We start from the raw sequence: 27,273 nt of genomic DNA, 5'->3' as shown, positions 1-27,273 counted from the left end.
CCTTTGTTTTGCCCTGTTTGATTTAAATGACCCCCTTAAATAGTGTTTTGTTTTAAATCGGGGAAACAGATCTCCAACTACATATGGATCTTGTATATATGTGGAGAGTTGTAGAAAAATCACCAACCCTAGTACCAGTAGCAAGTCACATAAACGTGTCTCCTAAAAACAGATTATGTCCTTTTCCTCCCATCTTGCTTTACACTCTTTAAATGTGTACAAAAACCAGATTTCTGACCTCCAACATCTTTCTAATGCATTACTTCAAAATCCTAATTTTGTCAATATTGATAGGTCTTATTAACATCTGAAAAAATATTTTTAGTTGGGAAACTATAGTTTGTTAGGACTTGAGAGTTGTGTGACAGAATTCTTTTGCTGTGTCTCACCACAGTCGTTGACTCCTTATGGCATGCTTTGATTACTAGACTTCAGGCAGTCTCTTTGGTTGCATCATATTTATAAACAATGAGTAAGTTTTCCTTTCCACATATGTTATATGTCTGAGGTTTTGAAGTTTTAATTTTAAAATGTGATGGTATGAATATAAGCAATTGATTTTGGTAACTTTGGAGTTTTCCTAAAGTACAGAGGTTCTAAGAATAGCTGTGTACACTGGCATTAGAAGAGAGTGGGTTGAGAGTCTAGATCAGAACCCAAGTTCGTTAGGCCAAATGCCAAAACAAAAAAGAGCAATTGACTGAACTTGTGTATTTCAAGAACAGGAAGGGTGTGAAGAGAGACCAAATGTGGTTGCACACACTCTGGTCTCCAGGTTTCCCTCCCTCTGACTGCTCTGGCCTGTTAGTTTGTTTATGCAATTGAAAGGAAAACAGAAGTAAACTTCCTACACTTTGCCTAATTGAGCCACTACCAAGTTTGCTGGCAGCTGTGGCCACATTATCTGTGAGGTGATTTTGTTTTCAGAGTGACTTCTGATTCTTTGTTTTGTTTTGTATGGAGCGGCACTTTATCTGTGTTTTAGCAGAACTGTTCCTCTGTATCCTTTGCAGTTTTTCTTTGTTTTGGTTTCCTTTTTAAATTATGCATAGAGTTTTTTTGTGTGTGTGAAATTAAAGCCTTTATTAACCTTGTGTCGGTTTGACTTATTTCTGAAAAGGACATATTCTTGCAGACACTTAACAATAGTTGTTGAAGTTGTGGAAGTCACCTCCTGTTGGCCTTCAGACCTGGACTTCCGTGCAGCACTGTTAAACCCCAAAGGAAATGGGATGGTAAACCAACATATGCCCACAGTCAGCACCAAGTTCCCCTTAGTTTCTTTTTTGTGGTACGTACCCCAAGCAGGAACCGAACTCAGGACACTCTGGTCCGCAGGTCAATGCTCAGTTGCTGAGCCAAACTGGCCAGGGCTGCTCCCCTTATTTTCATCCGAGTAGCTGGGGAAGCTTTGCAGAGGTTCTGGATAACAGTTTGTAAGCCCAGCATTGGCCTAGTTATGCTCTTCCTTTGCCTTTGTAAGAGCACCAAAGAGGGGGTGTAATAGCATTTGCGATTCATATTTGCCCTTAAGCCTCAAGCCTCGACCCAGTGGATATGTTGCTCTCACTGAGGACTGGTTAGTGAGTCTTGTGAAACCTACTGAGGCCATCTCCTAGGCCACTGAACTCTTTCAAAGAAAGGATCCCAGTTAACTTGTCACCAAGGTAGGTAGGCCGTGAGGGAAGCATATGTGAAAAGGAAAAGCCCATTACTCTGGGAAAGATGTAAAAGTGAAGAATGGTTCTGCCCACCTGCCATTGATAAAGAAAAGCCTATGGAAGATTCCAGAACAGTGTTGGCTCATCTAAGAAGGGAAGTTCTTGAGCAGGATGGTTTAAAGTGATGCAACACCCCAGGATAGAAGTAACATGACCACCTTCCTGAGAGCTGAAATTGGGACCACAGGCTCCTTACCGAGGCATCATCTTTCTGGAGGAGTAGGTTAGTCAACAAAGGTGTTGCCACAGACTGCTGCTCCCAGGTACCAGCGAAGAATTTCACTTTGTAAAGGATTAATACCAGTACCGTCAAACCTCGGTTCTCAAATGTCTCCCATCTCAACATTGTGGTTCTCCACCAAGTTGTTCACAGAAAAAATGTCTTGGTTGTGGAACAGAATGTTTTCTACCTGACAACCGTTTCATGCTGATACCTCAGCATGACAAAAAGGTCTCTGAGGCAAAAAGAAAGGAGAGAATGCCTTTGTTGCTGGTGAAATGGACCATTAGCACAATTTTAAAACAAAAAAGAGGCCTTCAAGAGTGCTGATGCTGCTAACGGTGTGAAAGAAACTGGTCACAGGTGCGAGGTGCCACAGGCTGCCTTCCTGGACAACGGCCCTGGGACTCTTGTTGAAAGGGATTCGGTTAAGGCCAGTAGGGGGGTGGTTTGAAAAATTAAGAAAAGTGTTTGTTTAAAGATTAAACAGTACATTAGACATGTACTGTATATAAGAGATTAAAACAATCATTTGTGGGTCTGAAACGGATTAATTCAATTTATATTATTTCTAATGGGAAAAAATTAGGTTTTGGAACAAACCCGTTCTTGAACAGCCAGCCTTCCAGAATGAATTAAGTTTGAGAACAGAGGTTCCACTGTAATAACAAAATGAAACTGCTTCGAAGCCACAGCGACTTAAAATAGTCCTTTCGCTTTCTTGAGGTTTTGTTGTTTCCATCTAGGCAAGGCAGAGAAGGCGGCTGGAGTCATTCCCAAGACTTTGGTGAAATCCTCAACGGACAGGTGCGCCTAGGACGGACCAAAAGGCAAAGGTCACATTCTTCCCCAGGGTTTGCTTTGATGAGTCATATAGGTGTGGTATAGAAAGCAAATGAAAAGCAAAAACAGGCGATGTTAGGAGAGTCAGGAAAGGGATGAGGCAGGTGGCATTGAAGTCCAAGAAATTTGATCCCTGAATTGGGAACATAATAAAAAGGACGCTAACGAGGTAGATTGAGCTCCTTTTGACCAGGGTCAAGTTCACAGTGGCCCTGAAATAAGTAGGACATTACTTAACTTGGCTAAAGAGTTGCTTCTCTTTCCAGGTCTCTCTCCTCTATAAAACAGGAGAAATTTCTTAAAGGCCAATTTTTGCTTCTTTGTAATGTTTTTATGGTGATGAAAATAACATTACATATGAAAGTTACATTGGAAACAGTGAACTTTCAGCTAGAAGTCCTTTCTAGGACTTGGGTATCTTCAGCCATAAGATGGGATTGCCTGAAATGACCGTGCCTCCCAGCTAATATGACCATACTACTTACTGTTTACACAAGCTAAATGCCCTCAAGGCACACTCAAGTAAGAACCCCAAATTGAAGCAGTTATAAAACAGCACCCTCCAGCCTTTATCTCTGCTCCCCCAGGCACCAGGAGGAATCAGGGTGGGGTGAACGGGTTTCTTCCGAATATCGGGGAGTTGCTCTGGGGAACGCTACTGACTCCGGCAGAGAGCCCTGAACTGAACAGTTGAGTAAACACCTGCAGCTGGATTTCAAGTTCAGGAGGTCTCATGCCCCATTTCTCTAGCCTGTCATTAGATTTGCCTCCAGCCCCTAGGCATTCTCTCCTCAAGGCTCTTGGGAGCCCTCCCCACTCCCCCAGGCAGGGCAGCGGAGTGCCTTGTTTTGGAAGAAGAGAGTAAACATGAGTGGTTTGGGCATCAGTGGATAGGGAAGAGCTGCCTACCCCAAGTCTGTCTGTAGCATTCCCCTCCCCTGCCAGGTCCCTCACAACTGTGTCTCCAGTGTCCTGGGTCTGCGAGTGGCTTCAGGTGCCCTCTCAGGCCCACCCAGGCTGGCTCTGCAGCTTGGTGGAGAATTCTGGACTTTGACCCCCAGGCTAGATAGCAGAGACTGCCCATCCCAGTGGACTTGTATCTTTCCACTGGTCTGGTTCTTGAACCTGCTGTTCTGCCAGCTCATTACTGGCCTCACCCAGGCCCACGTCTGACTATCTGGGGCTTACTCACTGGTGTTCAAACACGCTTTGCCACTGCCTGCAGTCAGACCCACCACCCCACTGTTCACTGCCACTGGCTCCAACTTTGAATTTGGAGCAGCCAGAGGTCTGAAGACCTCTCCCACCCTCCCCACTTGGCATTGAACCCACAGCTCTCCCACAAGAATGTATGCTACTCCCATGATAAAAAATCAGCAATGGACAACTGATTTTTTTAAAAGGCTCTAAGACTTCTTAGACTGCTTCTACTCTGTTGGAGTTGCATTGGTTCTGTTTGTTTCATTCAAAATTAGCAATCCATTTAGTCTCCTATCCCTGGTTCAATAACATCAGCTGCTCTTCCCTTTAGAAGTCCTTTCTTTATGCTACTTGATATGATGTTAACTGGGGGACTCAGAAGACCTGGTTCTTGGTATGTCTTTGCTACTAAGTCGTTATGTCAAATCACTTCCCTTCTCTGCACCAGAGTTTTCTCAAGAGTAGAAAAAGCAGTGATAATCACAGCTTACATTTACAGAGCACTTTTTATGTAGCAGGGGCTGGGCAAATAATATTTGTAATATTATTATTATGAATAATATATTGAGAGCATCCCAGTATTATAGTGAGGACACAGATAGGCATATATGGGACAGAATGCATGGAAGTGCTCTCCAAGGTGAAGGACAGGACGCAAGAGCAATACACTTCCACATACATTGGACCCAAACCCCTAACAGATTTGGATATTCTTAGAGAAATCGGGCATCTCTCATTGGTAGATTTCTTAATTCATTTGTAAGACTTCTTTATGGATTATTACACACAGTAAATTTTCTTTCTTGGTACACCATCAAGCTAGATTTGAATTCTATTTTGGATCTTCATGAAGTGGGAATGAATATTAGAAATGTGTTTTTAGCAAGTTCTTCTTGCCAAACTCTTCCCCCATGGACCAGATGGGTTTGCCCGGCACTCTAAATTGCCTGCCCGCCGAGCACGTATTTCAACCTGGTGTCTCCCAGGTGCTTCAAACCACATCGCTTCCACTGAACTCACGATCACCCTCTAAGCTCAGTCTGACCCAGGTTTTCTTATTTGTTTTTGGTTTTTAATCTCAGAAAATAACACGATTTCTCCCTCTCTCTCTCACACCCTTTATCTGGTACTTACCAAGTGTCATCCATTTTATCTCCAAATATTTCTCTAAACCATCTCCTTCCTGTCACCTTCCCCACCACCACCTATTCTAAACTGTCATCTGCCTCTCAGCCTAACTTTCAGCTGCTGCTTTTGCCACCTTCTAATGCATTCTTCACTGAGCTGCTATAGTGATTGCTTAAAAGCAAAACCTCGCCGCCATCCGCCTGCTTCAACCGTGATGGCTCCCTTCCACTTTTAGGATGACACCCCCATAGCTAATGCGGCGTAGAAGTCACTGCTAGTTCAGCCCCTGACCCTCTGGCCAGCTGCCCCACCCAGCTAACATTGCCACCACTCTGGCGTTTTGCTCCACCCTGTGCTTATTCCCTGCCTCTGGGCTTCCTGCGTGCTGTTCCCTTTCCCAGGAATAACCCACTCTGCCTGAGTTATTGTTCGCCTTTCAGAAGGAATTCTCCGACTAAATCTGGTTCCTTTTTGTAATACTCTTCTGGCACTTATCTTTTTTTTTTCATCCTCACCCGAGTACATTTTTGCATTTATTTTCAAATAAAGCGGGAGAGAGAGGGAGGAAAAGAGAAACATCGATGTGAGAGAGACACATTGAGTGGTTGCCACCCACCCGACCCCAACTGGGGCCGGGAACAAACTGCAACCGAGGTCCGTGCCCTTAGCGGGAACCAAACCTGGGACACTCTGGTCCGCGGGCCAACACTCCGACTGCTGAGCCAAATGGGCCAGGGCTTCCGGCACTTATCTTCACTGAAATTAAATAATAGTGTAATCCGGCTCCTTTGATCTCTCCCTGCACTGAGATGTAAATTCACGTGAAGGTGGAGATCAGGTATGTTTTGTTCCCCAGGTCACCCCCAGCACATGGTCATCTGCAGGGTACAATCTGGGGGTCAATAAGTGTTGTCCAACCAGTGGACAGGCCTTAGCTCTTCTTCAAGTCTGACCCACCTCCTTCCTGCTGGGGTCCACACCCGTAGGGAGCTCCTCCACAGGTACGTTCACCAACTGCTCCAGAGGAAAGATGGGTAGAGGCCCAGAATCGAGGTTGCTGTTAGCATTGAACATGTCCTGTTTAGGGCTCGTGATCTCCTAGGGAAGAAAATGGAACCACTGTTACTTCAACTAGTTTGAGGCTACTTCCCAGGCTGCCTTTCTCTCTGAAGTCAACATTGATGCTAGGGCACCTCCTTCAAGATGCCTTCCATAGTTCTGGCCAGTTTGGCTCAGCAGTTGGAGCATCAGCCTGCGGACCGGAGAGTCCCGGGTTCGGTTCCTGCTAAGGGCACGTACCTCGATTGCAATTTGTCCCTCACCCTGGTTGGGATTGTGTGGGTGGCAACCAGTCGATGTGTCTCTCTCACATTGATTTTTCTCTTTCTATCTTCTTCCCTCTCTCCCTCCCGCTCTGTCTGAGGATAAATGCAATAGTATCCTCAGGTAAGGATAAAAAAAAAAGATGCCTTGCTTTGGCCGGTTTGGCTCAGCGGTTGAGCATCGGCCTGTGGACCAGAGAGTTCCGGGTTCCATTCCCGCTAGGGGCACATACCAAAAAAAAAAAAGATGCCTTCCATAACCCCCAGCCCCCACCAGCCTGCCCACATACACATACACACACTTCTAAGAACACAACATTGAATTAGCATGAGCTAAAGCTTAGTGCTGTGTATCCAACTAAAGCCAATTGGTTCAAGATGACTCTTGTTTTATGACTTTTTTTTTTTTTCATTTATCTTCAGATAGAGCAGGAAGGAGAGAGGGAAGAGAGAGAGAGAAACATCCACTCGATGTGAGAGAGACACATCGAGTGGATGCCAACCACACGACCCCAACTGGGGCCTGGGACAAACTGCACCCAAGGTACATGCCCTTAGTGGAAACTGAACCCAGGACTGTCAGGTCCACGGGCTGACGTTCTAACTGCTGAGCCAAACTGGCCAGGGCTGTTTTATGACATGTTAACTTCTCCATGGATTATCCCAGATGTTCAAAGTCTACCCTGGACATTTATGACCCTCTTTCTCTTATCTGTTGTAAAATTGTCACCTGTGAAGTCACATAGTTTTGACCACCCCATACTTTCCTGCCTGTACCATCAATCTAGTAAGAAGGGTTATAAATGCCACGGGATTCCCAGCCTTGGGTAGGGCTGAAGAGCCATGTGTATTATCTGCTGATGACACTGGTGAGCTTGGGCAATCGCTTCCTTGCTCTGGACACATTTCTGCCGAGTCTCCTTGGCTTTGTTTCACCTGCAATCCTGTGAACTTCTTAAAGAAAAGGTTTTGCTTTTGTATTTCCATATCCCAGCCTCCAGGATACATGCATTTCTTAACCAGCTGAAAGACTGAAGGGGTGCAGCTATTCTACCCGGAGAAAGGGTCCCAGGGCTGACAAGAGTAAGAAATCATTATTTCTCCAAGTGTCATCTATGAACTAACTGCACCAAATTCCCTGGCCCCCTTATGAAAAACACACATATTCCTGAGTCTCAACCCACTTTTATAAACCGGAATTTTGGGGAGTGAGACCTTGGAATCTGCAGTTTACTATGCTTCCCTCACCCCCTAGCTCCTCACCACCCAGTCTCCTATGCATGACAAAAAGTGGGAATCACTTCACTAGGGAATGGAGAGACAAAACAGCCAGACACACTGAAGTGAAACAGCAAGAACTTCCATGAAACGTGGGAGGAAATGATGGGAAGGAAAGCACAGGACACTGGCATCTTCTCTGGAGCTTTCTCAACCCCCACAGCTTTGATCAGGGTCAGATGCCCACTGCAGGGCCCAGCCACCTGCCCATACTCACAGCAGTGATGTGGCCCCAGTCTCCAGAGTTGCCAAGCTCCGCCTTCAGGTCCTCGTAGGATTTGGCATTCTGCATATAAAGCCAGTAACAAATTAGGCCTGGTTCTCAGCAGAGGAGACAAAAGAGCATTTTCCTCCAAGAGTTGAAAGAAGGCTGGCCTAGGGCCTGGGGCTGAGAAAGGGAAGAGGGAGCTAGGTGGGGGCTGGAGGAGGGTCCCTGAGAAAGGAGATGGGATGGTGAGGATTGGTGCTGAAGGAGCTGACAGGTCAGAAAAGGCTGGGACAGGGGGTAATTTGCCCCCACTCAGCCCAACATAGGGACAGAGGAGTATGATCTTTTCTTGCCTGAGATCCCATACAAGCAGTCCCTCAAAGCCTTAAGAACCCTGCCTACACTGTATAGGTGCTTGGGGACTCAGACGTCCTGGAGAACTGGGAGGCTCCCCTTAAAGCCTGGAGGGAACCCTGCCACAGAGCAGTAGAGGGAGTAGGAGGGACCCAGGCTCCATGAGGAACCCTATCTCCACATCCCCAGGGCCTGCACCAAGCACACACATCATGAGCTTCCATTATGCTGAGTGAAAGAAAGAATAAATGAATGAAGTCAGAGAGAATCCGGCCCAGATTTGAGGTGAGAGTTATTGACTTGGGACACTGATGATGGGAATTTAAGAAGTTCTGGCACCTCGCCCAGCCGGTGTGGCTCAGTGGTTGAGCATCGACCCATGCACCAAGAGGTCACTGGTTCGATTCCCGGTCAGGGCACATGCCCAGGTTGTGGGCCCAATCCCCAGTGGGGGGCATGCAAGAGGCGGCCAGTCAGTGTTCTTTGTCATTGATGTTCCTATCTCTCTCTCCCTCTCCCTTCTCTCTCTAAAAAAAATTTAATAAAGAAAAAAATTTTTTAAAAAAGAAATTCTGGCACCTGGATTTGCAACTTTGAGTTGTTTGAATCCATTCTCAAGACTAAACTCAGCCCATCAACCACTGAATTTCTTTTAATGTATTTGAGGAAATTAATCAAAGCTGTTTCCCTAGCCTCATCTGTTGTGCCAATTTAGCACGCCCGAAGCCACCACAGGCCAGCACCCTTTCTTTTTTTTTCTTTTTTTTTTTTTTTTTTATCCTCACCCGAGGACATTTTTCCATTTTTTGTACAGACAGAGTGGGAGGGAGAGAGAGGAAGAGAAAGGGAAACATCGATGTGAAAGGGACACATCGAGTGGCTGTCACCCACACGACCAACCAGGGCCGGGGACAAACTGCAACCGAGGTACATGCCCTTAGCGGGAACCGAACCCGGGTCTTTCCGGACCGCAGGTGGACGCTCTAACCGCTGAGCCAAACCGGCCAGGGCCCAGCACCCTTTCTAACCTGAGCCTTCCTCCTTCCTGCAGAAACTTTCTCTAGGTTCCCCTTTGAGGACCTGCCTCTGCTTCTATCTGGGGCCAGGTTAGGAAACACCCGTGGAAGTCTGATTCACTGTCAGGTAAGGACCACATGCGAGACCTATTTTGCTTAGAATTTAGTACCAGGAAGACGTCTGTCTATCCTTTAGAACTGACATGTTTTCTTTCATCTGGCATGAGGACCACCAGCGCTGTCCCATAGAAGTTTTCATGGTGATGGAAATGTCCTCTTTCTGTGCTGTCCAATATGGTAGCCACTAGCCACATGGGGCTACTGAGCACAGCTCTTACCAATAATGTCCAATAGCTTTGAGCTAAATCTAGTGTACAAGCAAGGTACTGTCATTAGCCTGGGTTTCGACAGACATCCTTCCATCACCCTCTTCCTCACTCTCTTCCTCACCCTCACCCTCAGACTCACCAGGGGGCTTGATAATCTTACTGCAGCCTTACTTTTCACTCCAAGGCCCCTCTAACCCCTTTACAATAGCTCACATGTCATCTATCACAACGGGAATGCCTGCGAGTCCACCTGCCCTCCGGATGTACCATGAGGAAGCCACCCAGAGAAGGATGTGCTGGGCTCTAAGGACCAGGGTGGGCTGAGACCACTCACACTCCACTTGAAAGGATCCCATGCCAGGAACCAGCCTGTGAAGGTAGGGGGCTCATGTCCCTGCTTCACCACAATGATGGGGGTCTCAGGGTCCCGGCCACTGGGGTGAGTCTTGAGGTATTCCTGCACTGTGGTCGCGGCAGCTTTCTTCTCGTCCTCGTTGGCATGCTTCCCGATCCAGAAGAAGACCTGTGGACAGCCGGGAGTTCGGTCAGTCCTCCCTGTCCTCCCGACCCACAGCGTCTGCCTTGGTTCACTCAGGCTCAGATGTCCAACAGTGGAGCCTGCCCTTGGACAGGCCCATCTGGCCTTGACTTTGCATCTGGGCAATGAGGAGATTGGACAGATGCTCTCTACTTGGATATTCTGCAATATGTGACTTCGGAGCCAAAGCCCCTCAAAACACTGCTCTGCCACGTGAAATAAATTGGATTTTTGGAAAAGATACATCCCACGCAGCAGCCCCTCTAGGCTGCCTTCTCCTTTCTCAGGCTTCTATGATAACACTGCTCTGAGTAAGGACACATGGGAGCCAAGGAAACATCAAATCTTCCGTATTTCTAAAGCCAGTGTTTCTTGGCCAGGCCTTGGTTCTACCTGGTCCCAGACATCGAGCAGAAACACATCATCTTCTTCCAAGTCATCCTGATTGAAGTCGGGGATTTCTGTGGCCAGAAAGCGCCCAGTCTGGTTGGAACATTCAAAGAGCCGGGGAGTGAAGACTATATTTTCCTCCTGCAGTCTGCAGAATGAAGAAAAGATTGTGTTGGCAGAAGGAAGGTGTGGGGAAGAGAATCAAGGACACAGAACTCTGAGAGAGGGACTCCAACATGGAAAGCCCTCTTCTGATCACATGAAAGTTCCCCCCTCCTCCCAAGAGTCTAAGAGTACTCCACGGGAGAAATTCCCACTGATTTTCCGGGGCATGCATTCTAGTAGCTCTTCTCTAGTCCTGTTAGGAAGTTCTTGCTAATATCTTCCCTCTATCCCTCCTGCTGCTACTGCAGTACATGCCCTTTAGCTTTTTTATTTATTTTTACTTTTATTGTTGAAAGTACAGTCATCCCTCGCCACTTTGTGAGGGACAACTGTATATAAATAAAGAATTCTACTTTGCAGAAATTCATTTTTCACGGAGAGTCTGGAACTAATTAACCACGATAAATGAAGGCCGACTGTATTACAGATGCCCCTCCCTTTTTCCCCATTGACCCCCCTCCTCCCAGCTCTCAATCGCCCTCCTGCCTTCCCCACACTATTGTCTGTGTCCATTGGTTAAGCATATATGCATGTAAATCCTTTCGTATCTCTTCCTGCACCCTCCCTCCCCCCAGCCCTGCCTTCTGAGGTTTGTCAATCTAACAACCAATTTGTACTTCTTAATCCCTTCACCTTTTTCACCCATTTCCCCAACCCACCTCCCATCTGGCAACCATCAAAAAGTTCTCTGTATCTATGGGTCTGTTTCTGTTCTGCTGCTTGTTCATTCATTTAGTTTGTAGATTCAATGTTTACAGATAAGTATTTATTGCCATTTTATTGTTCATATTTTTTATCTTCTTCTTCTTCAAGTAGACCCTTCAACATTTCATAAATACTGGTTTGGTAGTGATGAATTCCTTTAGCTTTTCGTATCTGGGAAGCTCTTTATATGTCCATCGATTCTAAATGACAGCTTTGCAGGATAGAGTAATCTTGGTTGTAGGTCCTTGCTTTTCATCACTTTGAGTATTTCTTGCCACTCCCTTCTGGCCTGCAGAATTTCTTTTGAGAAATCAGTTGACAGCCTTATGGGAGCTTCCTTGTAGGTAACTACAGTAATTGCTTTTCTCTTGCTGCTTTTAAGATTCTCTCTTTGTCTTTAACATTTTTCATTTTGATTATAGTGTGTCTTGGTGTGGACCTCTTTGGGTTCATTTTGTTTGGGACTCTCTGCACTTCCTGGACTTGTATGTCTGTTTCCTTCACCAGGTTAGGGAAGTTTTCTGTCATTACTTTTTCAAGTAGGTTTTCAATCTCTTGTTGTCTCTTCTCCTTCCACATCCTCATGATGTGAGTGTTGGTACACTTGAAGTTGTCCCAGACAACTATCCTCATTTTTTTGGATTCGTTTTTCTTTTTGCTGTTCTGATTGGGTGTTTTTTGCTTCCTTATATTCTAAATCAATGGTTAAATTCTTGGCTTCACCTACTCTACTGTTAATACCTTGTAAATTATTATTTATTTGAGTTAGTGCATCCTTCCTTTCTGACTAGTCTATTATGCTCTTGAGGTCCTCACTAAATTCCTTGAGCATCCGTATAACCAGTGTTTTGAACTCTGCATCTGTTAGATTGCTTATCTCCATTTCTGTTCATTCTTTTCCTGGAGTTTTATTCTGTTCTTTCATTTGGGACATGTTTTGTTGCCTCCTTATTTTGGCTGCCTCCCTGTGTTGCTATGTATTAGGTAGAGTTGTTATGTCTCCTGGGCTTCTTAGGGTGGCCTATTGTAGTTGGTGTACTATAGGGTCCAGTGTCATAGCCTCCCTGATCACCCCAGCTGGGCCTTCAAGGTGCACCCCCCCATGTGGACTATATACCCTTCTGTTGTAATTGAGTCTTAATTACTGCTGGCATTTCAATGGGAGGGATTTACTCTGGCTGATCAGCTGCAAGGACTGGCTATGACCTCTGATCACCTGGGAGGATCAGCTGTGCTGGGGCCCACTATACAGAGCAAGACTTACTCCAGCAAGGCTCTGGTACCCACTGAGTCCACCCTTTGAGTGCGTCACTTGTGGAGGTGGTTGGGTCATGGTGCTTCGATGTATCTGAAGCTATCTACTGGGTGTGCTGGATCTGGGACCTCCTCCTGGGAGGTGCAGACCAAGGTCAGCCACTGCCTGTGTTTTACCTGGGGCCACCAGGCATAAGCTACAAGGTGACCTGCAGATGGCTGCTTCTTATGCTGTGTTTGGAGGTGCCCAGGAGAGGCCAACCTGTGAACCAAGACTGGCTGCTGCTAATGCCAGGCCTGGGTCCACTTAGCAAGAGGTATGGGCTTCACTGAGGCCAGATGCTGCTTGTTTGAGAGATTTTAGGAGAATCCAAAGCTTGAGCCAAAACAGGCCAATCCTATGGAAAACAGCTTGGGTGGGTCTGAAAGTTAGATGGGGCAGGGCCTCAGGGAATCACCAGGGCGGGGCAAACAGTGTGATCCAGGTTGCTGGAGTTCTGGTTATGGCGCCTATGTGCCTGCCTCGTGGGGGAAGGGCTCACCCAAGGCACAACAGCCTCCTCCAGCGCATCTCTCCGGGAGAAAGCTGCCCTACAGCTCTCACCCGGATACCACACAACGCAGTTCTTCCCCATATGTCTCTGGTGCCTTTCAAGCTGCCTCCCCCATGCTGGAGCCCAGAGGGAGCAAATGAGAGTAAGTCCGTTCACAGGCCCTTTAAGAGGAGCTGCCTGGACTCCAGAAGCCTCAGCCTCAATTCCCACTGGTTTTTACAGCCAGAAGTTATGGGGATTGCTCTTCCTGACACTTGAACCCTGAGCTGGGGAGCCTGGTGTTGGATGGGGACCCTTCACTCCTCAGGGGGCACCTTCACAGCTGAGGTATCCTCCTGATTTTTATCCAACACACGTGGGTGTGGGGCCTGCCCCTCCACCCCTCCTACCAGTCTTGGTGTGGCTGCTTCTTTCATTTCGTAGTTGTAGGACTTCCATTCACCAGATTTTGGGGGGAGGGGTACGTGCCCCTAGCGGGAACCGAACCCAGGACTCTCTGGTCCACAGACTGACACTCCAACTGCTCAGCCAAACCAGCCAGGGCTAGTTGTAATTTTGATGTGGTCATGGGAGGAGGTGAGTATCGTGTTTACCTATGCCGCCGTCTTGATCGGCAGTCCCCCTTTGGCTTTTGAACTGAGGGTCATGGATCTTAAGAAAAACCATTTGAGCCCTGGCCTGTTTGGCTCAATGGTTAGGGCGTCGGCCTGCGGTCCAGAGAGACCGGGGTTCAGTTCCCACTAAGGGCACGTACCTCGGTTGCAGTCTGTCCCCGGCCCTGGTTGGTCGTGTGGGTGGCAGCCACTTGATGTGTCCCTTTCATGTCGATGTTTCTCTCTCTCTCTCGTCCTCTCTCTCTCTCCCACTCTATCTGAACAAAAAATGGAAAAATGTCCTCGGGTGAGGATAAAAAAAAAGAAAGAAAAGCCATTTGAAAGAGGGTTTACAGCTGGTGCTCCTCAGCATCTGGGTCCCGTACTAACTCCAAAGGGCAGGAACTGCGTGGGCTCTGACATCTTCCCAAAGGGCAAACCTTTCTTTGAGCTGCCTCCTGTGGCTGTGAGCTCTCCAGCAGAGAAACACTCCAGCCGGCCCCAGACAGACCACGGTGAGCAGCACAGACACAGGCCTGTGCCTAAGAGGTTCTGAGGGCGTGGACTGCTCCTGACTTATCTTGTGGCCCTGGGGGCCCATATAGAGTCCTCAATCCATGCCTGCTGCAGGCTCTGGGCAACAGAGTGGAGGTGCTGGGAGGTTCTCCAGCCTAAGAAGGTGAGCTGGAGGCAGAGGGACCCTATAGTCACTTACCTCTTGGTGTTGGCGTAGGGTGCCTTCCCGCCCAGGGCCACCCAGAAGTTGGCTGGCTCCTGCCCTTCCACCACCACTTGCTTCTCCGTCCGAGAGATGGTATCAGCGACCATCTTGGCCATCTCCCGTTCGTCTCCGCTACAGCCCTGAGAAAAGGGGGGATGGATGTGCTAGGGGAGACCATCTCTAGTGCCGTGCTGACCCCCACCCTTCCGCCACATTCACTGAGCTCTCAGGTCTGCAAGGGCTCTCTTGTATCAGCACTCTGAGCACATGGCTGATGCAGAGACAGTTCTCCCATCCTCTCTCCTTGACACCCCAAAGCATGGCAGAGGAGAGAGTAGAAGCTTTGCTGTCCTTACAAGGCAGGAGAAAGACTACTGGAGGCTAAGAGTCCTCATTACAGAGCTAGATGGAGAGGCAGTGACAGGCACAGGGATAGTGAGACAGAGCCTAAGACATAAAGATGGACCAATACTGGGACAGACAGGGGTGGCCAGAGACAAACAATGAGAGAATGACTCAGACAGGGGCCTAGAATCTGAGGATGGCCAGACCCAAATCTGTGGAGGAGGAGATGGGACTGGAGGCAGCTGGGCCTGTTCAGCCAGAGGCTCCCACCCTGACCCAGGTCTGCTCTGACGCTGGGAGACCTGTACACACCTTCCCACACCACAGGTAACAGCAGGACTGGGTCTTGAGGATGAAGACATCATTGGAGTTGAGGGAGGTGGCCCGGGCTGAGACCTCAAAAGCCTTGGTGCTGTTGGCACTCGTTCCCCGGACCTGAAACAGCCGTGTGGAGGGCACGGGCTCCGGGTTGTAAGCTCGGGAGGTGCCTCCCTGCAGGGTGTGAAGAGAAAGCAGAACTTAGTAAAGATGAGGGGGAATTAGAGGGGTATAGAGAACCAGAAAGAGAGGTTGGGGCAGGGTCTGCCTGCCCCTCCAGGTCCTTATACATCAAATTAATCTTTCCAAAACATTTGGTCATGGCACTTCCCTGCTCAAAAACCTTCAGTGGCTCCCTACTGCTTATAGACTAGAGTCCAGCTCTTCAAAGGGGCCTTTGAAGGCCCCACACGATGAAGGGCAAACTGCCTTTCCAGACTTACTCCACTCTCTCCAAACCTTCCAGTTCACCTTGGCCAGGCTTCTGACTGTTCCCAACAGAGCCCTTCATCCGGGGCCTTTTTCCTTGCTGCGCCCCCTGCGTGGCATGCCCTCATCATACCTCTGCTGAGCTCTTCAGCTGACTCCAATGTCAAGACTTCTTTCAAACCCTCTTTCCACCAGGAACTCCATGACTATTCCCAGATTACTCTGTTCACATTCCCCTTTGAACTCAGCTTGTATTACTGGTGTTTACCCATATGGTGCCTCAGGCTGTTAGTCCACAGCTCTCCCAACAAGATGGTAAACAGCACAGCATTCTTCTCCCCACTTGGCACTTTGCAGAGGGCTGTGCACTTAGTAGGTGCTCAATAAACAGGTTGTTGCTTAAATGATGCAGAAGCTTTCTATTCTATTACGTTGGAAGGCACCAATGCAGTTTGGACAGGTCCATTGTTTAGGCGAGTCTAGCCAAAACAACTTCCTCTTTCATGTAAAGGACCCAAAGAGTTGGGGTGTGGAGAGAAACAGTACTTGCACATGCTAAGTGCTCATTGCATGTTTTTGTTTTTTTTATCCTCACCAGAGGACATTTTTCCATTTTTTGTTCAGATAGAGTGGGAGGGAGAGAGAGGAAGAGAGAGAAAACATCAATGTGAAAGGGACACATCGAGTGGTCGCCACCCACACGACCCCAACCAGGGCTGGGGACAAACTGCAACTGTGGTACATGCCCTTAGTGGGAACCGAACCCGGGTCTTTCTGGACCGCAGGCCAACGCTCTAACCACTGAGCAAAACCGGCAAGGGCTCATTGCGTGTGTTTTTAAAGCACTGAGTGGTTGTTCCACGTCAGTGATGGAGCCTCAAGAGTCCTCTCCTACAGAGAAGGGCTTCACCCACAGCCCCACCCCCATCCCCAATCCCCATTCGCATCTCCTGGACGCCCACCCTGCCTCAGTTGCAGGTACTGCCAGGCCCCTCAGTCCAGCAGCCACACCTGGTAGACCACCATCTGTCCCTTGAAGATGGACATGAGATGAGGTGGCTCCTTGCCCATTGGGACTCGGATCTGGACTGGCTCATTGTTGTACTTCTGATCCAGGATGACGGCTTGATAGGCCGAGGCTGTGATCTCATCCTGGCTGGCCTGGCTGCCCTGGGGAGGAACAGAATGGAAATGGTGGGATGAGGCCAACCCCTGAGTCTGACCCTATCCCTGGCCTCAGTGACAACTCCATCCCCAATTCTGACCAGGCCTCAAACCCAACTGTCTTCCCATCAAACATTACCTTGTCATAGCCAAAAACCCAACGTGACCCTGATCTCAGTTCTGATCCCAGCCCCAGCCCAACCCTGACCCACCTGCAACCCCAGCCTTGATCCCAAACCTCCTCTGCTCCTCACTGTTTGTTTCTTGGGGAAACACCATGGCTACCACACCACTCACTCCCAGCACCCAAGCATCTCCCTGCTCTCTCACATGTGGACACAGGAACCCACAGTCAGAGCAGGTGAAGGGACAGTGCAAGAGGCCATGGAAATGGGAAAGGAGACTCAAAAGGGGGAACAAAACAAAAAGGAAAAGGGTTGTGAATGGGGGTACTCATTGTCAGTGGGATCTCACACCCAAAGCTGTCCCAAGATGGAAAAGGGGTGAGTTCCCCATCACCGGGAGTATGAAACACAAAGAGCATGGCCACTAGTCCAGCCAATGTGGCTTGGTGGTTGAGCATCGACCCATGCACCAAGAGGTCACCAGTTTGATTCCCGGTCAGGACACATGCCCAGGTTGTGGGCCTGATCCCCAGTGCGGGGCATGCGGGAGGCGGCTAATCGTCATCGATGTTTCTGTCTCTCTCTCCCTCTCACTTCCTCTCTCTCTAAAGTCAATAAAGGGGAAAAAAAAAAAGAGCATGGCCACTGGCAAGGGTACAGTGGGAAGGAGCTGAGCTGCTCTTCTGGATGGGGCGGGTGGGGTCTGACCTGCCAGATGTAGAGCAGGTAGTTCGGCTTCTGGCCAATGAGGTAGGTGTAGAGCAGCAGGTAGCAGTCGCCCCCATAGAAGTGACCCAGCCACTTGGACTCCACAGGCACCAGCTCTAGGTTCTCAATGCGCCACACCTGGGACCAGTACCAGGTTAGTGTGAGGTCCAGGATAGACTTCACTGACCCCTCCCCCCCAGGGGTGGCCTCCCTCCCCTCACCGTACCTGCACCTCCCCGCTCCCGTCATCTACCATCTTCTGCTGGGCAGCCACCTGAGGCTGGACATGCATGGACATGGCATCAAACTTCACCTGCTCCACCTTGGCTGTAGTGAAGGGAATCGTGGCACTAAATGTTACTAGCTGAGGTCCTCCAGGTCCTTACAACAGCTCTAAGTGGTAGCTCTAACGCTTAGACCCACTTTAGAGATGACGAAACCAAGACCAGAGAGATTCAGTAGCTTACCCAACGTTACACATGGCAGAGTTATAATACAGAACCATATCTCCCTGTCCCTAAGACTCATGCTTCACCAGGGCACCCAAGGGAGCCAGGAGAGGGACCACCCTTTTATTCTCCCCCAGGTGCCTGGCACTGAGCTTGCCCTCAGCCAATATTGTCTTGGTGAGAGACTAAGCTATTTGGTTTCCAGGGAGACTCAATCCCACTCCAAATGAAAGGCAAGTCATTCTCAGCTCCCATTTGTGGCAACTCTTGAGTTTCTCCATGCCCCTGGTGTCCCTACACCACCTGGGGAGCACAGATGTGGGGGGCGGGGTGCTCATGGAAGAGGAGTGGCTGGGAAGGAGGGCAAGAGGCAGGTCAGGTCTGGGTGCTCCTGGCCCCACTCCAGGCTCCCAGCCCACCCTGCCTCACCCGGCCCTTACCCACGGAGCCCACGGTGTGGGTTTTGCCCAGGCCTGAGGTCCGGTTGGGCACTGTCCACTTCTGGAAGAGCTGCTGGAAGACAGCGGACTCGGCCCCATCATTCTGCACCTCCACCTGCGTGCTTGGGGGGTACTGCTTGGCTTTGATGAAGTTCTGGGAAGAGAGGGGGTGACTGGGGTTGTGTCCTATCCCTAGCTACCACTCCCCAGTGCAAGCCAAAGCCTGGCTCTCACCCCAACCAGACCCAACTATAAACCTACCCCTGGTCCCACACCTAAACAAGAACCCAAACCTAGTCCTAGTGCTGACTGTGCCCTGACCCGCACCCCAAAGCCTAACCAGACTTTACACTTGACACCATCCCAAACCTACCTCTGACCCCCACCCCAAGGCCAAATCTGACCCCAAACTTGACCCCGCCTCAGTTTTAACCTGGACCTCAGCCACATCTTCCAACTTGAACCCAACCCTTAATCCAATGCTGACCCCAAGCCAGTTAGGGTTACTGGCTCCTACCCAACAATGACCCCAAACTCTGATATGGCCCTGCCCCATGCTGATCCCATCCTCTCTGCGGGAAGGACAGCCTCCATTTTTCTCTCCCTTCTCTGAACCCAGCTTAAGGTAGGAGCCTGTATCTTGAGGAGGCCCCATGTTGCCTGGGGGTTGATTCCCTTGTGTGCAGAGAACCCCCAAGATGGCTAAGAACAGACCCTCGGACCCCCAGCTGGGTCAGGCCTGGAGCCTCCCCTGGCCTTTACGCCCCCGTCTGACCCTACTTCCCTCTCCCTTCCACTGTCTCTCTCCCTGTTCCTCACAACCCTCCTCCCCAACCCCATGCCCACCAGGGCCTGGCTTATGGCTCCCTTCCTCTCCTGGGCATTGGCATTCTTCCCCTTCCACACGTAGATCTTCAGGCCCCCCTGGTCCAGGATGTAACAGTCCTAGAGGCAGGAGAGAGACCCAGAATGAGGGCTGATGGCGCGGAGCTGGGCTGGGAGCCGCTGGCACAGAAAGCCTCCCTCCCACACCCCCTGGCCCCGTGCTGCTGGGCTCGAGGAGCCTGGGCAAGGAGCAGGGGCTGGGAGTCAGGGAGGGGCCTCCACACCCTCTCACCTCATGTTTGAGCAGGTCTTGCGTGAGTGGCCGTGTGGCGACTTCTCTGACCACCAGCTTTCCCTCTGTGTCAGACACGCTGCAGGACAAAGGTACAGCATAGGCCAGGAGGTCTCACACCCCGCAGCTGGGCAGCCTGCCCGCCCCCCCAGCCCCTCAGCGCCCAGGAGGAGCCCAGCTGGGCACTCACTGGTACAACTTGAGAGCGGCCTTGAGTGCCGGCTCCACCACCGTGTCAGGCACGGCTGCCTTCAGCTCCCTCCGCTTGCCCAGCACGTGGTTCATGACCTCCATCAGCTGTGGGGACTCCTTCTCATTCTCACCGTCCACCACTGCCACGTAGGTGCGCCCACCCCGTTCCTGGTCTCGGATCTCTTTGGCAAGGGTCATGCCCTGCAGGGAAGCACTGGGTGACCCATGGAAGCTGGCGGGGACAGGGCGGCATCCACCACCACCCCAAACCACGCCAGGAGACCACAGGCAACCCTGCAGCAGCCCCAAGGGGTAAGGCATCTCCCTACTTTTCTCCTTTGAGGGGGACCAGGCTTTTAAGGTGCATGTGAGGAAACCAGGTGAAAACCTTCTGGGAAAGTAGGTTTCCTCACTGGCAGAAAGGTGTTTCGGGTGGATTTTGTGGGCCTTCATTTCTGACATTGTTTGAAAATTGTGATTTTACTTCACAGTTTTGGACAAAAGCTGAGCTCTGCAGATCACAGTACTTAATCTCTTTGCCCGACAGCATGCTTGAACACATGTACACACACACACAAAGACACAGCTTCACAAGTGCACACACACGCACAAACACACAGCACAGTTTCTCATGTCCTCACACACAGACTCCACCCCCCCAGGGTGAACAGTCCACGTGGGCTCACACACACTCACACACACCCTGGCCCACCCTCCTCAACCCAGTGCCTTCTGTTCAGTTACTGGCACTGAGTCCCAGGCACCCTCTCTCCCGCTCCCGGGTGAGCTCACCCTGTTCCATATTTCCATCTCCAGCCCAGCTCTCTGCTCTCACCTAATTCACCCAACTTCCGTGAGAGCCCCATTTTAAGATGTCTGAAACTGAACTCTACATTTCCTTCCTACATCTGTTGCTTGCTGATCCCTCCCGTCTCAGGAAGTGGGACTCGGCCCATCCCTATAATTGCTGCCTCACCCCTCTCTTCACCCCCGTGCAACACACAAGTCCAGTGGTTCCACCTTTCCAGTCCAAGGAACCGGGGCACCTGCCCCTCTCCTCACCTGATGGACAGAGGGCTCGCTCTGTCCCCTTAGCTCCTTCACCTGCTTTTGTCACTCAAAATTCAGTGGGCCTTCAACAGCCTTCCTGGCACTGAGAACAAATCCCAACCCCCCTACACAGCCTTCGGACCACATGCCATGCCCTGTGAGACCTGCTGGCCTCCTGTCTAAGCTCCCTGAAACTCCATCTCATGCTCTGGCTGCTCTGGCAGTCCCCCTACCCCAGCCATCCAGCTCCTGCCTTAGGGCCTTCTCCTCCCCGCCCTCCTCAACTCCCAGGAGTTCCCCAGAATCCCTAGAGCTAGTACCCCACCCCTCACTTCTCCGCCATCCCTTCATGTCCGTCTCCCCCACTGGATGGCCAGCTAGAACCCAGAGCCAGGGCAGAGCTCTGCCGACTTCGTTCACTGGATCGCAAACGCTTGGCCCAGGGCGGACCACACAGCGGGAACCCACTAAATCTCAGGGGGTTAGCCGCAAGTGCACACGTCAACTCCAACATGCATGCCTGTCCCCAAACACACGGAGACTCGGATCCACCTTCCGACACGCGTCTGGGGAGAGAGCCTGGGGAAGTGGGGCAGGCTGGGGCGGCAGAAGCCGGCAAGCCTCACTGGGGAGGTCAGGCGCTGGTGTGCAGGGGCGGGTGGGGCTTGGGGGGAGGGGTGCTGCATGGGCAGGGTTTACCCTGAGTCTCTCCATGCGGTTACTCTCCGGCCCGTTCCACTGGATGATAAGCTTCCCAAGGTCCAGGAGAAAAACATCCCCTCGGTTGAAACTCTTCCAGGACATCTCCACCTGGAGAGCCATGGGAAAGGTACAGACCCTACTCAGACCCCTTCCATCATCCATCATCTCTTCCCCATCACCCCTCCTCGGCCTCTGCCCTCCACCCAGGCTGGGAGGGGGACAGGAGACCATGCCTTAGGGCGCTGGTTGGTGCCCACCTCTCCAGCCACCACGTTCCTCTTGCCCTTCACATGCAGCAGCCGGCGGACCTCACTGGAGTTGGTCTCCACATGCTTCATGCCGGAAGCCACGCCCCCTTTCCGGATCCTAGGAAGAAAGGTGAGCTGACCCGAGAGTGGGCTGGGAAGTATGACAGGGTGCCTGGCTGCCACAGGGCCATCTGGGGACTGGGGCTGGGACTAGGGTGAGGTGCCTGAGACACCTCAGGTGCAAACTTTAAAAAAAGAATTTTTTTTCTTTATTGATTTTTAGAGAGAGAGAAGGAGAGAAGAAGAGAGAGAGATAGAAACATCGACGAGAGAGAACATCGATTAGCTGCCTCCTACATGCCCCCCACTGGGGATCAGGCCCACAACCTGGGCATGTGCCCTGACCGGGAATCGAACCAGTGACCTCTTGGTGTATCAGTCAATGCTCAACCAGTGAGCCAAACCGGCCAAGCCTCAGGTGCAAACTTTAAGAAGACATTCACTCTCAGGGTCATGCAAGTGTCAGGTTGGTGCATTGCCCACATTGGCATGACCCTGGCAGTGAGTGCCTTCTGAAACTTTGCACCTTTGGCTGCCTCACTCCACCTTAGTCTCTCCCCTCCTGAGAGGCCTTTGAAGACAACTACACGGTCATGTGGAAGGACAGTGCAGGACTCTGAGGGCAGGGACTGAAGGGGAGGAAGAGAGCAGATTCCATGGACTGAGCTGTATCCCTTCCCAACTCATATGCTGAAGCCCTCACCCCCAGTGTGTGGTGTTGGAGATGGGCCTTTGGGAGGTAACAGTCTTGAGGAGGTTTAGATGAGGTCATGGGAGTGGGGCTCTTATGGTGGGACTAGGGCTCTTATAAGAAGAGACATCGGAGAGTTTCATTCTCTTCTCCGGGTGAAGACACAATGAGAAGGTGGCCATCTGCAAGCCAGCAGGGGAGCCCCGGCCAGCAACCAAAATAGCCGGCACCTTGATCTTGGATTTGCCAACATCCAGAACTGCAAGGACATTAATTTATGTTGTTTAAGCCACCTGGTCTATTTTGTATTTTTTGTATTTACTGTACTTTGCTATGGCAGCTCAAGCAGAGTAAGACAGAAGAGGTGCCAGCTCAAATGCCCAAAGGGGTGAATGCTGCTGTAAGTGTGAGAAGAAGGGGAGCAGCAAGACCGAAGGTGGGGGACTGTGGCTCACTGGAGAGCTCCTGGCCTATACTACAGAGCAGTAGCAACTCGGTGTTCCCATTGGAAAAGTCCAGAGGCTAGAACTTCGGACTTTTCAAAAAAGTAGGGCATGTGGCTTTTAGTATGAAAAGCCTGTTTTAGATAAAGGAGCAGTCATTTGCCAGTTGGTTAGAGGAGAGACTTGATGTGATGCCCTGAAGGTTAACTTACAAAATTCATGGTACACAGAGTTACAGAATTTCAGAATGGCATTTGGTCAGCCAAAGACAACACTCGGAAGAATGAAGACCAAGGACAAGGCCACAGCAGAACCGGGAGTAGGGGAGTGGAAAACGCTAATCACCCTCATGGGCTCCCCCCCAGCCTCGGGCTCCCTTCCCAACCCTAGCTCTGTCCCCCGGCCTCAGGTGTTCCGCCCCTGGCCGGTCCCCCTCCCCAGCCTGCTCGTCCATACACAAGGCCCTGCTTGAAGTAGCTGCGGAAAGCCTCGCTCTCATTGCCTTGGACCTCTCGGTGCTGGACAGCCCGGCCTTTCAGGAAGTCGTCCATCTGCGTGGTGTAGATGGCAGCCGCCCCTTGCTCGTCCTGGGACGAGGCCTGGCCGATCCAGTAGTGGATGTCATAGGACAGGCTGCTGCCCGTCTTGTGGATCTAGGGAAAGGGGATGTCCAATGTACTCAAGACCTTGGGCTCCCACAGCCTGCCTGCTTTGTGTGGTCTCCCACACACATGCGGCCGGGGCCACAGATGAGCCCTGAGTTATGGCTCCCGTCTTCCCCTGAGACAAGGGCAAGTGGCTTCCCCGCTGGGCCTGCTCATCTCCTCTTGGAAATAACTTGGCTGGACTATAGCGGCATTTTCCAAAGTGATTTGCATGGACTATCAGAGGTCCACAAGGTGATTAGGTGATCAAACAAATGTCTATAAATAACTATTATGTAAATATTTTATAGCTCCTTTCTGTTTGGGACACAGGACACAGCTTTCCACTATGGTAACGATATAGAGTTATATTTTTTAATAAATATATTTAAAATTTTAAAGTGAGTTAATAAGAAATAATACAAATGCATCAATAGCATAGGTAGTACCAGGATGTGGCCAAAACTAAGAGGGTGATATGAAGATGACTGTGAATTTTGGCAACAGGGACTTGAGGTAGAGTGACATTCCATCAGCTCAGAAGGTCCCCAAGACAATAAATCTACGGAAGGTCTTCTCAGCTGGGAGCTCAGTGGCCCAAGGGCAGGGAGAGCCTCTCACATCGCTGATCCTATCAAGCACGGTGCCTGGGCACACCCAGTAAGGACTGTCTTGGGCTGAAGCCAGGCCAGCTGTTCCCACTGCCCAGCCTCAGGTTTCTTCCCTGATACCACAGTGGGCTTTGCTCTCTACTCAGCCCCCTCCCCTGCCCACCCCCTCCACTCACAGCCAGGACAACGTAGCAGTCACCATCGAAGAAGCTACCAAAGGAGCTGGGAGGAACAGGCACCATCTGCATGGCCTAGGGAGAGAAGGGAGGTCAGAGGGGCTGCCCTGGACCACCCCAGCCCCCACTTCCACTTCCTCCTCCCTTAAGCACAGGAGTTGGGAGGGGCAGAGAGTCAGGAGGAGGAGGGCAGGACAAAGCTGATGAGGAGAAGGGATGTGAAGGTGGGAGGAGGTAAAGGAGCAGGAGGAAGAGGCTGATGCCTGAGGAGAGGGCAGAGGGGCATTTGGGGACAGTATCAGGGGCTCCCACACTAGCAGGGAAGGATCGAAGGACAGTAAGAGTAACCCCAGGCCTTTCCTTCCCTCAGTCCTCTCCCCCACCCCACACCCAGGCAGACCTCACCTCGATCCTCCATATTCGCACCCCAGGGGTGGTGATGTTGAGGGAGCCTTTGACTTGGGCGCTCAGTTTGGTCATGGCGACAAGCCTAAGGGGGAAGAAGTGTGAGAGGAAGCACTGAGGAGCTGGGGGCACCCTGGGGTTCAGATGCTGCTTGCTGCTCTTCCAGCCCAGCCCTGGGAGTTCCCATCAGTGCCAGGAGGCCAGCGCTCAGGGAGCTTGGGGAGGAGAGGGGGCTTGGCTCCCTGTGCTGGGTCCTGATTGGCTGAGGACTGAGACCCATTTCTGATCTGTCGCTCTTTCCTCAAACACCTACCTTGACTCTCTGTCACCTTCTGAATAAAGCCCCCACTCCTTAGACTCTCACTCCAGGCCCTTCTTTATCTAGCCCCAAACCATTTTTCTTTTTGAAAAATTTTCATCAAAGCCATGCTTGGTTAAAAAAAATTAGATTTTTTTGTTTGTTTGTTTTTTAAGAAAGCAAAGAATAATAAAGGCTGAAAAGTGTATGCACCAAAAAGAATGGAAAGAGCAGGTGTTCAAACAAATGCTTGAACATAGCAGCATGATTCACAATAGCCCGAAAGGTAGAAACCTCCCAAATGTCCATCAGCAGATGAATGGATAAACAAAAGGTTGTATATGCCCACAATGGAGTATTTTTTAGTCATAAAATGTACTGATACATGCTACAATGTGGGTGAGCCTTGAATACATTATGTTTAGTGGAAGAAGCCAGACACAAAAGGCTTGTATTATATGACTATTTATATGAAATACCCAGGATAGGCAAAACCATAGAGATAGCATGGTTTTCAGGGGCTGTGGAGAGAGAGAAATGGGGAATCGCTGCTATTGGGTATGGAGTTCCCACGTGGGATGTTGAAAAAAATCTAGAACTAGACAGAGTGGTGACGGCTGTGCAATGTTGTGACTGTGCTGAATGCCACTGAACTGTATGCTTTCGGGTGGTTAAAATGGTAAATCTTGTGTTGTGTTTTACCACAATAAAAAAGTGTATGCAGCAGTTTCCTGTTCCTTCCCAGCCACCCCCAAGCACCCCTCAATCACTGTTCTGGTGGACCGCAAGATGTAAATTCCGCAAGGGCGGGGTCAGGTTCATTTGTTCCGTACTGAATCCTCAGCACCTAGCCGGTGCGGCACTTTGCTGGGTGGGTGGGTGGATGAATGGCAGAGTGAACCTCCCACTGTGAACTGCCCTTCACCTGCTGAGCTGGAAGAAACCGCCCCTCCCCAAGCCTTTTTTATGGCACTTTGGGTTTTGATCTGTAGCTGTGTTCTGCACTTCAGCTGCTCATCGCAGTCACTCGGGGAGCTTTTAAATAATAGTGATATTCCCACCCTGGCTGGTTTGGCTCAGCGGTCAGAGCGTCAGCCGGTGGACCAGAGAGTCCCGGGTTCGGTTCCCGCTAAGGGCATGTACCTTGGTTGCAGTTTGTCCCCAGCCCCGGTTGGGGTCATGTGGATGGCAACCAGTCGATGTGTCTCTCTCACATGCATGTTTCTCTCGCTCTCCCTCCCACTCTATCTCAAGATAAATGCAAAAATGTCCTTGAGTGAGGATAAAAAAAAAAAATAGTGATAGTCTCGTGTGCAAGCCACGTCCCCCAGGTTGCTGGCTTATTAGCCCAGGGTAGGTGAGGCATGGTGCTTTCAGAACTCCCCCGTGATTCGGATATGAGCCAGGGTGGAGGACCACTTGTCCCCAGCTGGCCTCACCCCTGGTTCCTGCCCTTCCCCACCGAGCCCACCACCCGGAGCTGCCCTCCTTGAACTGACCCCTGATGAATGAAAGGTCAGGTGGGCCCCACAGGTCCAGTCTTGAAATGACAGCCCGGAATCTTTCTATCTAATCTCTCTCTGCACCTTGACTCTGAGTCACTTCTGAGGACAATGACCTGGCCTTTCACTGCTCAGGAACTCCCTCTTCTGAGTCCTTAGGGGTGACCCCTTGCTCTGGCATTCTGAAATTTGAGGGCAAGGTCTCCCTGCCCAGCATCTGATTAGTGCCCCCTCCAGCAGGATCAGGTCCACCTGCCAGTTGCCAGCACAGAGTTTATAGGAGCCCCTTGTGCCTGGGTCCTGCCTGAATGTCCCTGCTGGCCATGGCCTCCTCCAAGAGTTCAACCCACAGGGACCCCAGGGCTCCCAGGACTCCTGGTTCAGTAGAACCAATTTGAGTGTTTGTTTTATTTTAATCACCACCTTTATCAACATCCCCCTTTCTCCAAGGCAGATTCTTGGACACTCACTAGCTGTATGAACATGGACCCTGTTTCTTCATCTGTGAGGAGGTGGGGTGGGGGTTTAGATGATCTTTAAAGTCCCACCAGGGACGCTCTGATTCTAGGAGTGAACAGCAAGAGGAATAGAGGGTAGACACAAGGAGGTGCTTCTTG

At 50.5% G+C, this 27,273-nt stretch overlaps 1 protein-coding gene across 1 annotated transcript; it reads right to left on the bottom strand.

Moving 5' to 3' along the window:
• Positions 1 to 2,487: 2,487 nt before the first annotated feature.
• VIL1 (villin 1) lies at positions 2,488 to 24,949 on the bottom strand. Its single transcript, XM_036254386.1, has 19 exons — positions 24,857 to 24,949; positions 24,452 to 24,526; positions 23,477 to 23,673; positions 21,836 to 21,944; positions 21,576 to 21,686; positions 19,825 to 20,027; positions 19,635 to 19,713; positions 19,364 to 19,462; positions 18,518 to 18,671; positions 17,855 to 17,955; positions 17,629 to 17,766; positions 16,643 to 16,801; positions 15,197 to 15,376; positions 14,534 to 14,679; positions 10,551 to 10,695; positions 9,954 to 10,142; positions 7,930 to 7,998; positions 6,070 to 6,210; positions 2,488 to 2,754 (listed from the first exon to the last, which is right to left on the bottom strand). The coding sequence occupies exons 1-19, from the start codon at positions 24,929 to 24,931 to the stop codon at positions 2,641 to 2,643; spliced, it is 2,484 nt and encodes an 827-aa protein (XP_036110279.1). The 5' UTR covers positions 24,932 to 24,949; the 3' UTR covers positions 2,488 to 2,640.
• Positions 24,950 to 27,273: the final 2,324 nt, after the last annotated feature.

Source organism: Molossus molossus, unplaced genomic scaffold (assembly GCF_014108415.1).
Source record: "Molossus molossus isolate mMolMol1 unplaced genomic scaffold, mMolMol1.p scaffold_m16_p_11, whole genome shotgun sequence".
Taxonomy (NCBI): Eukaryota; Metazoa; Chordata; class Mammalia; order Chiroptera; family Molossidae; genus Molossus; species Molossus molossus.
This window is presented reverse-complemented; position numbering and strand designations above follow the sequence as displayed.

Bases quoted from the DNA above. Each gene is read 5' to 3' on its own strand.
- VIL1 (XM_036254386.1), bottom strand. From the start codon at position 24,931: ATGACCAAACTGAGCGCCCAAGTCAAAGGCTCCCTCAACATCACCACC. The intron at 21,687-21,835 runs GTGGGCACCAAC...ATGGCTCTCCAG, and splicing joins GGAACGTGGTGGCTGGAGAG to GTGGAGATGTCCTGGAAGAG. The intron at 20,028-21,575 runs GTAAACCCTGCC...GCTTCCCTGCAG, and splicing joins ACCGCATGGAGAGACTCAGG to GGCATGACCCTTGCCAAAGA.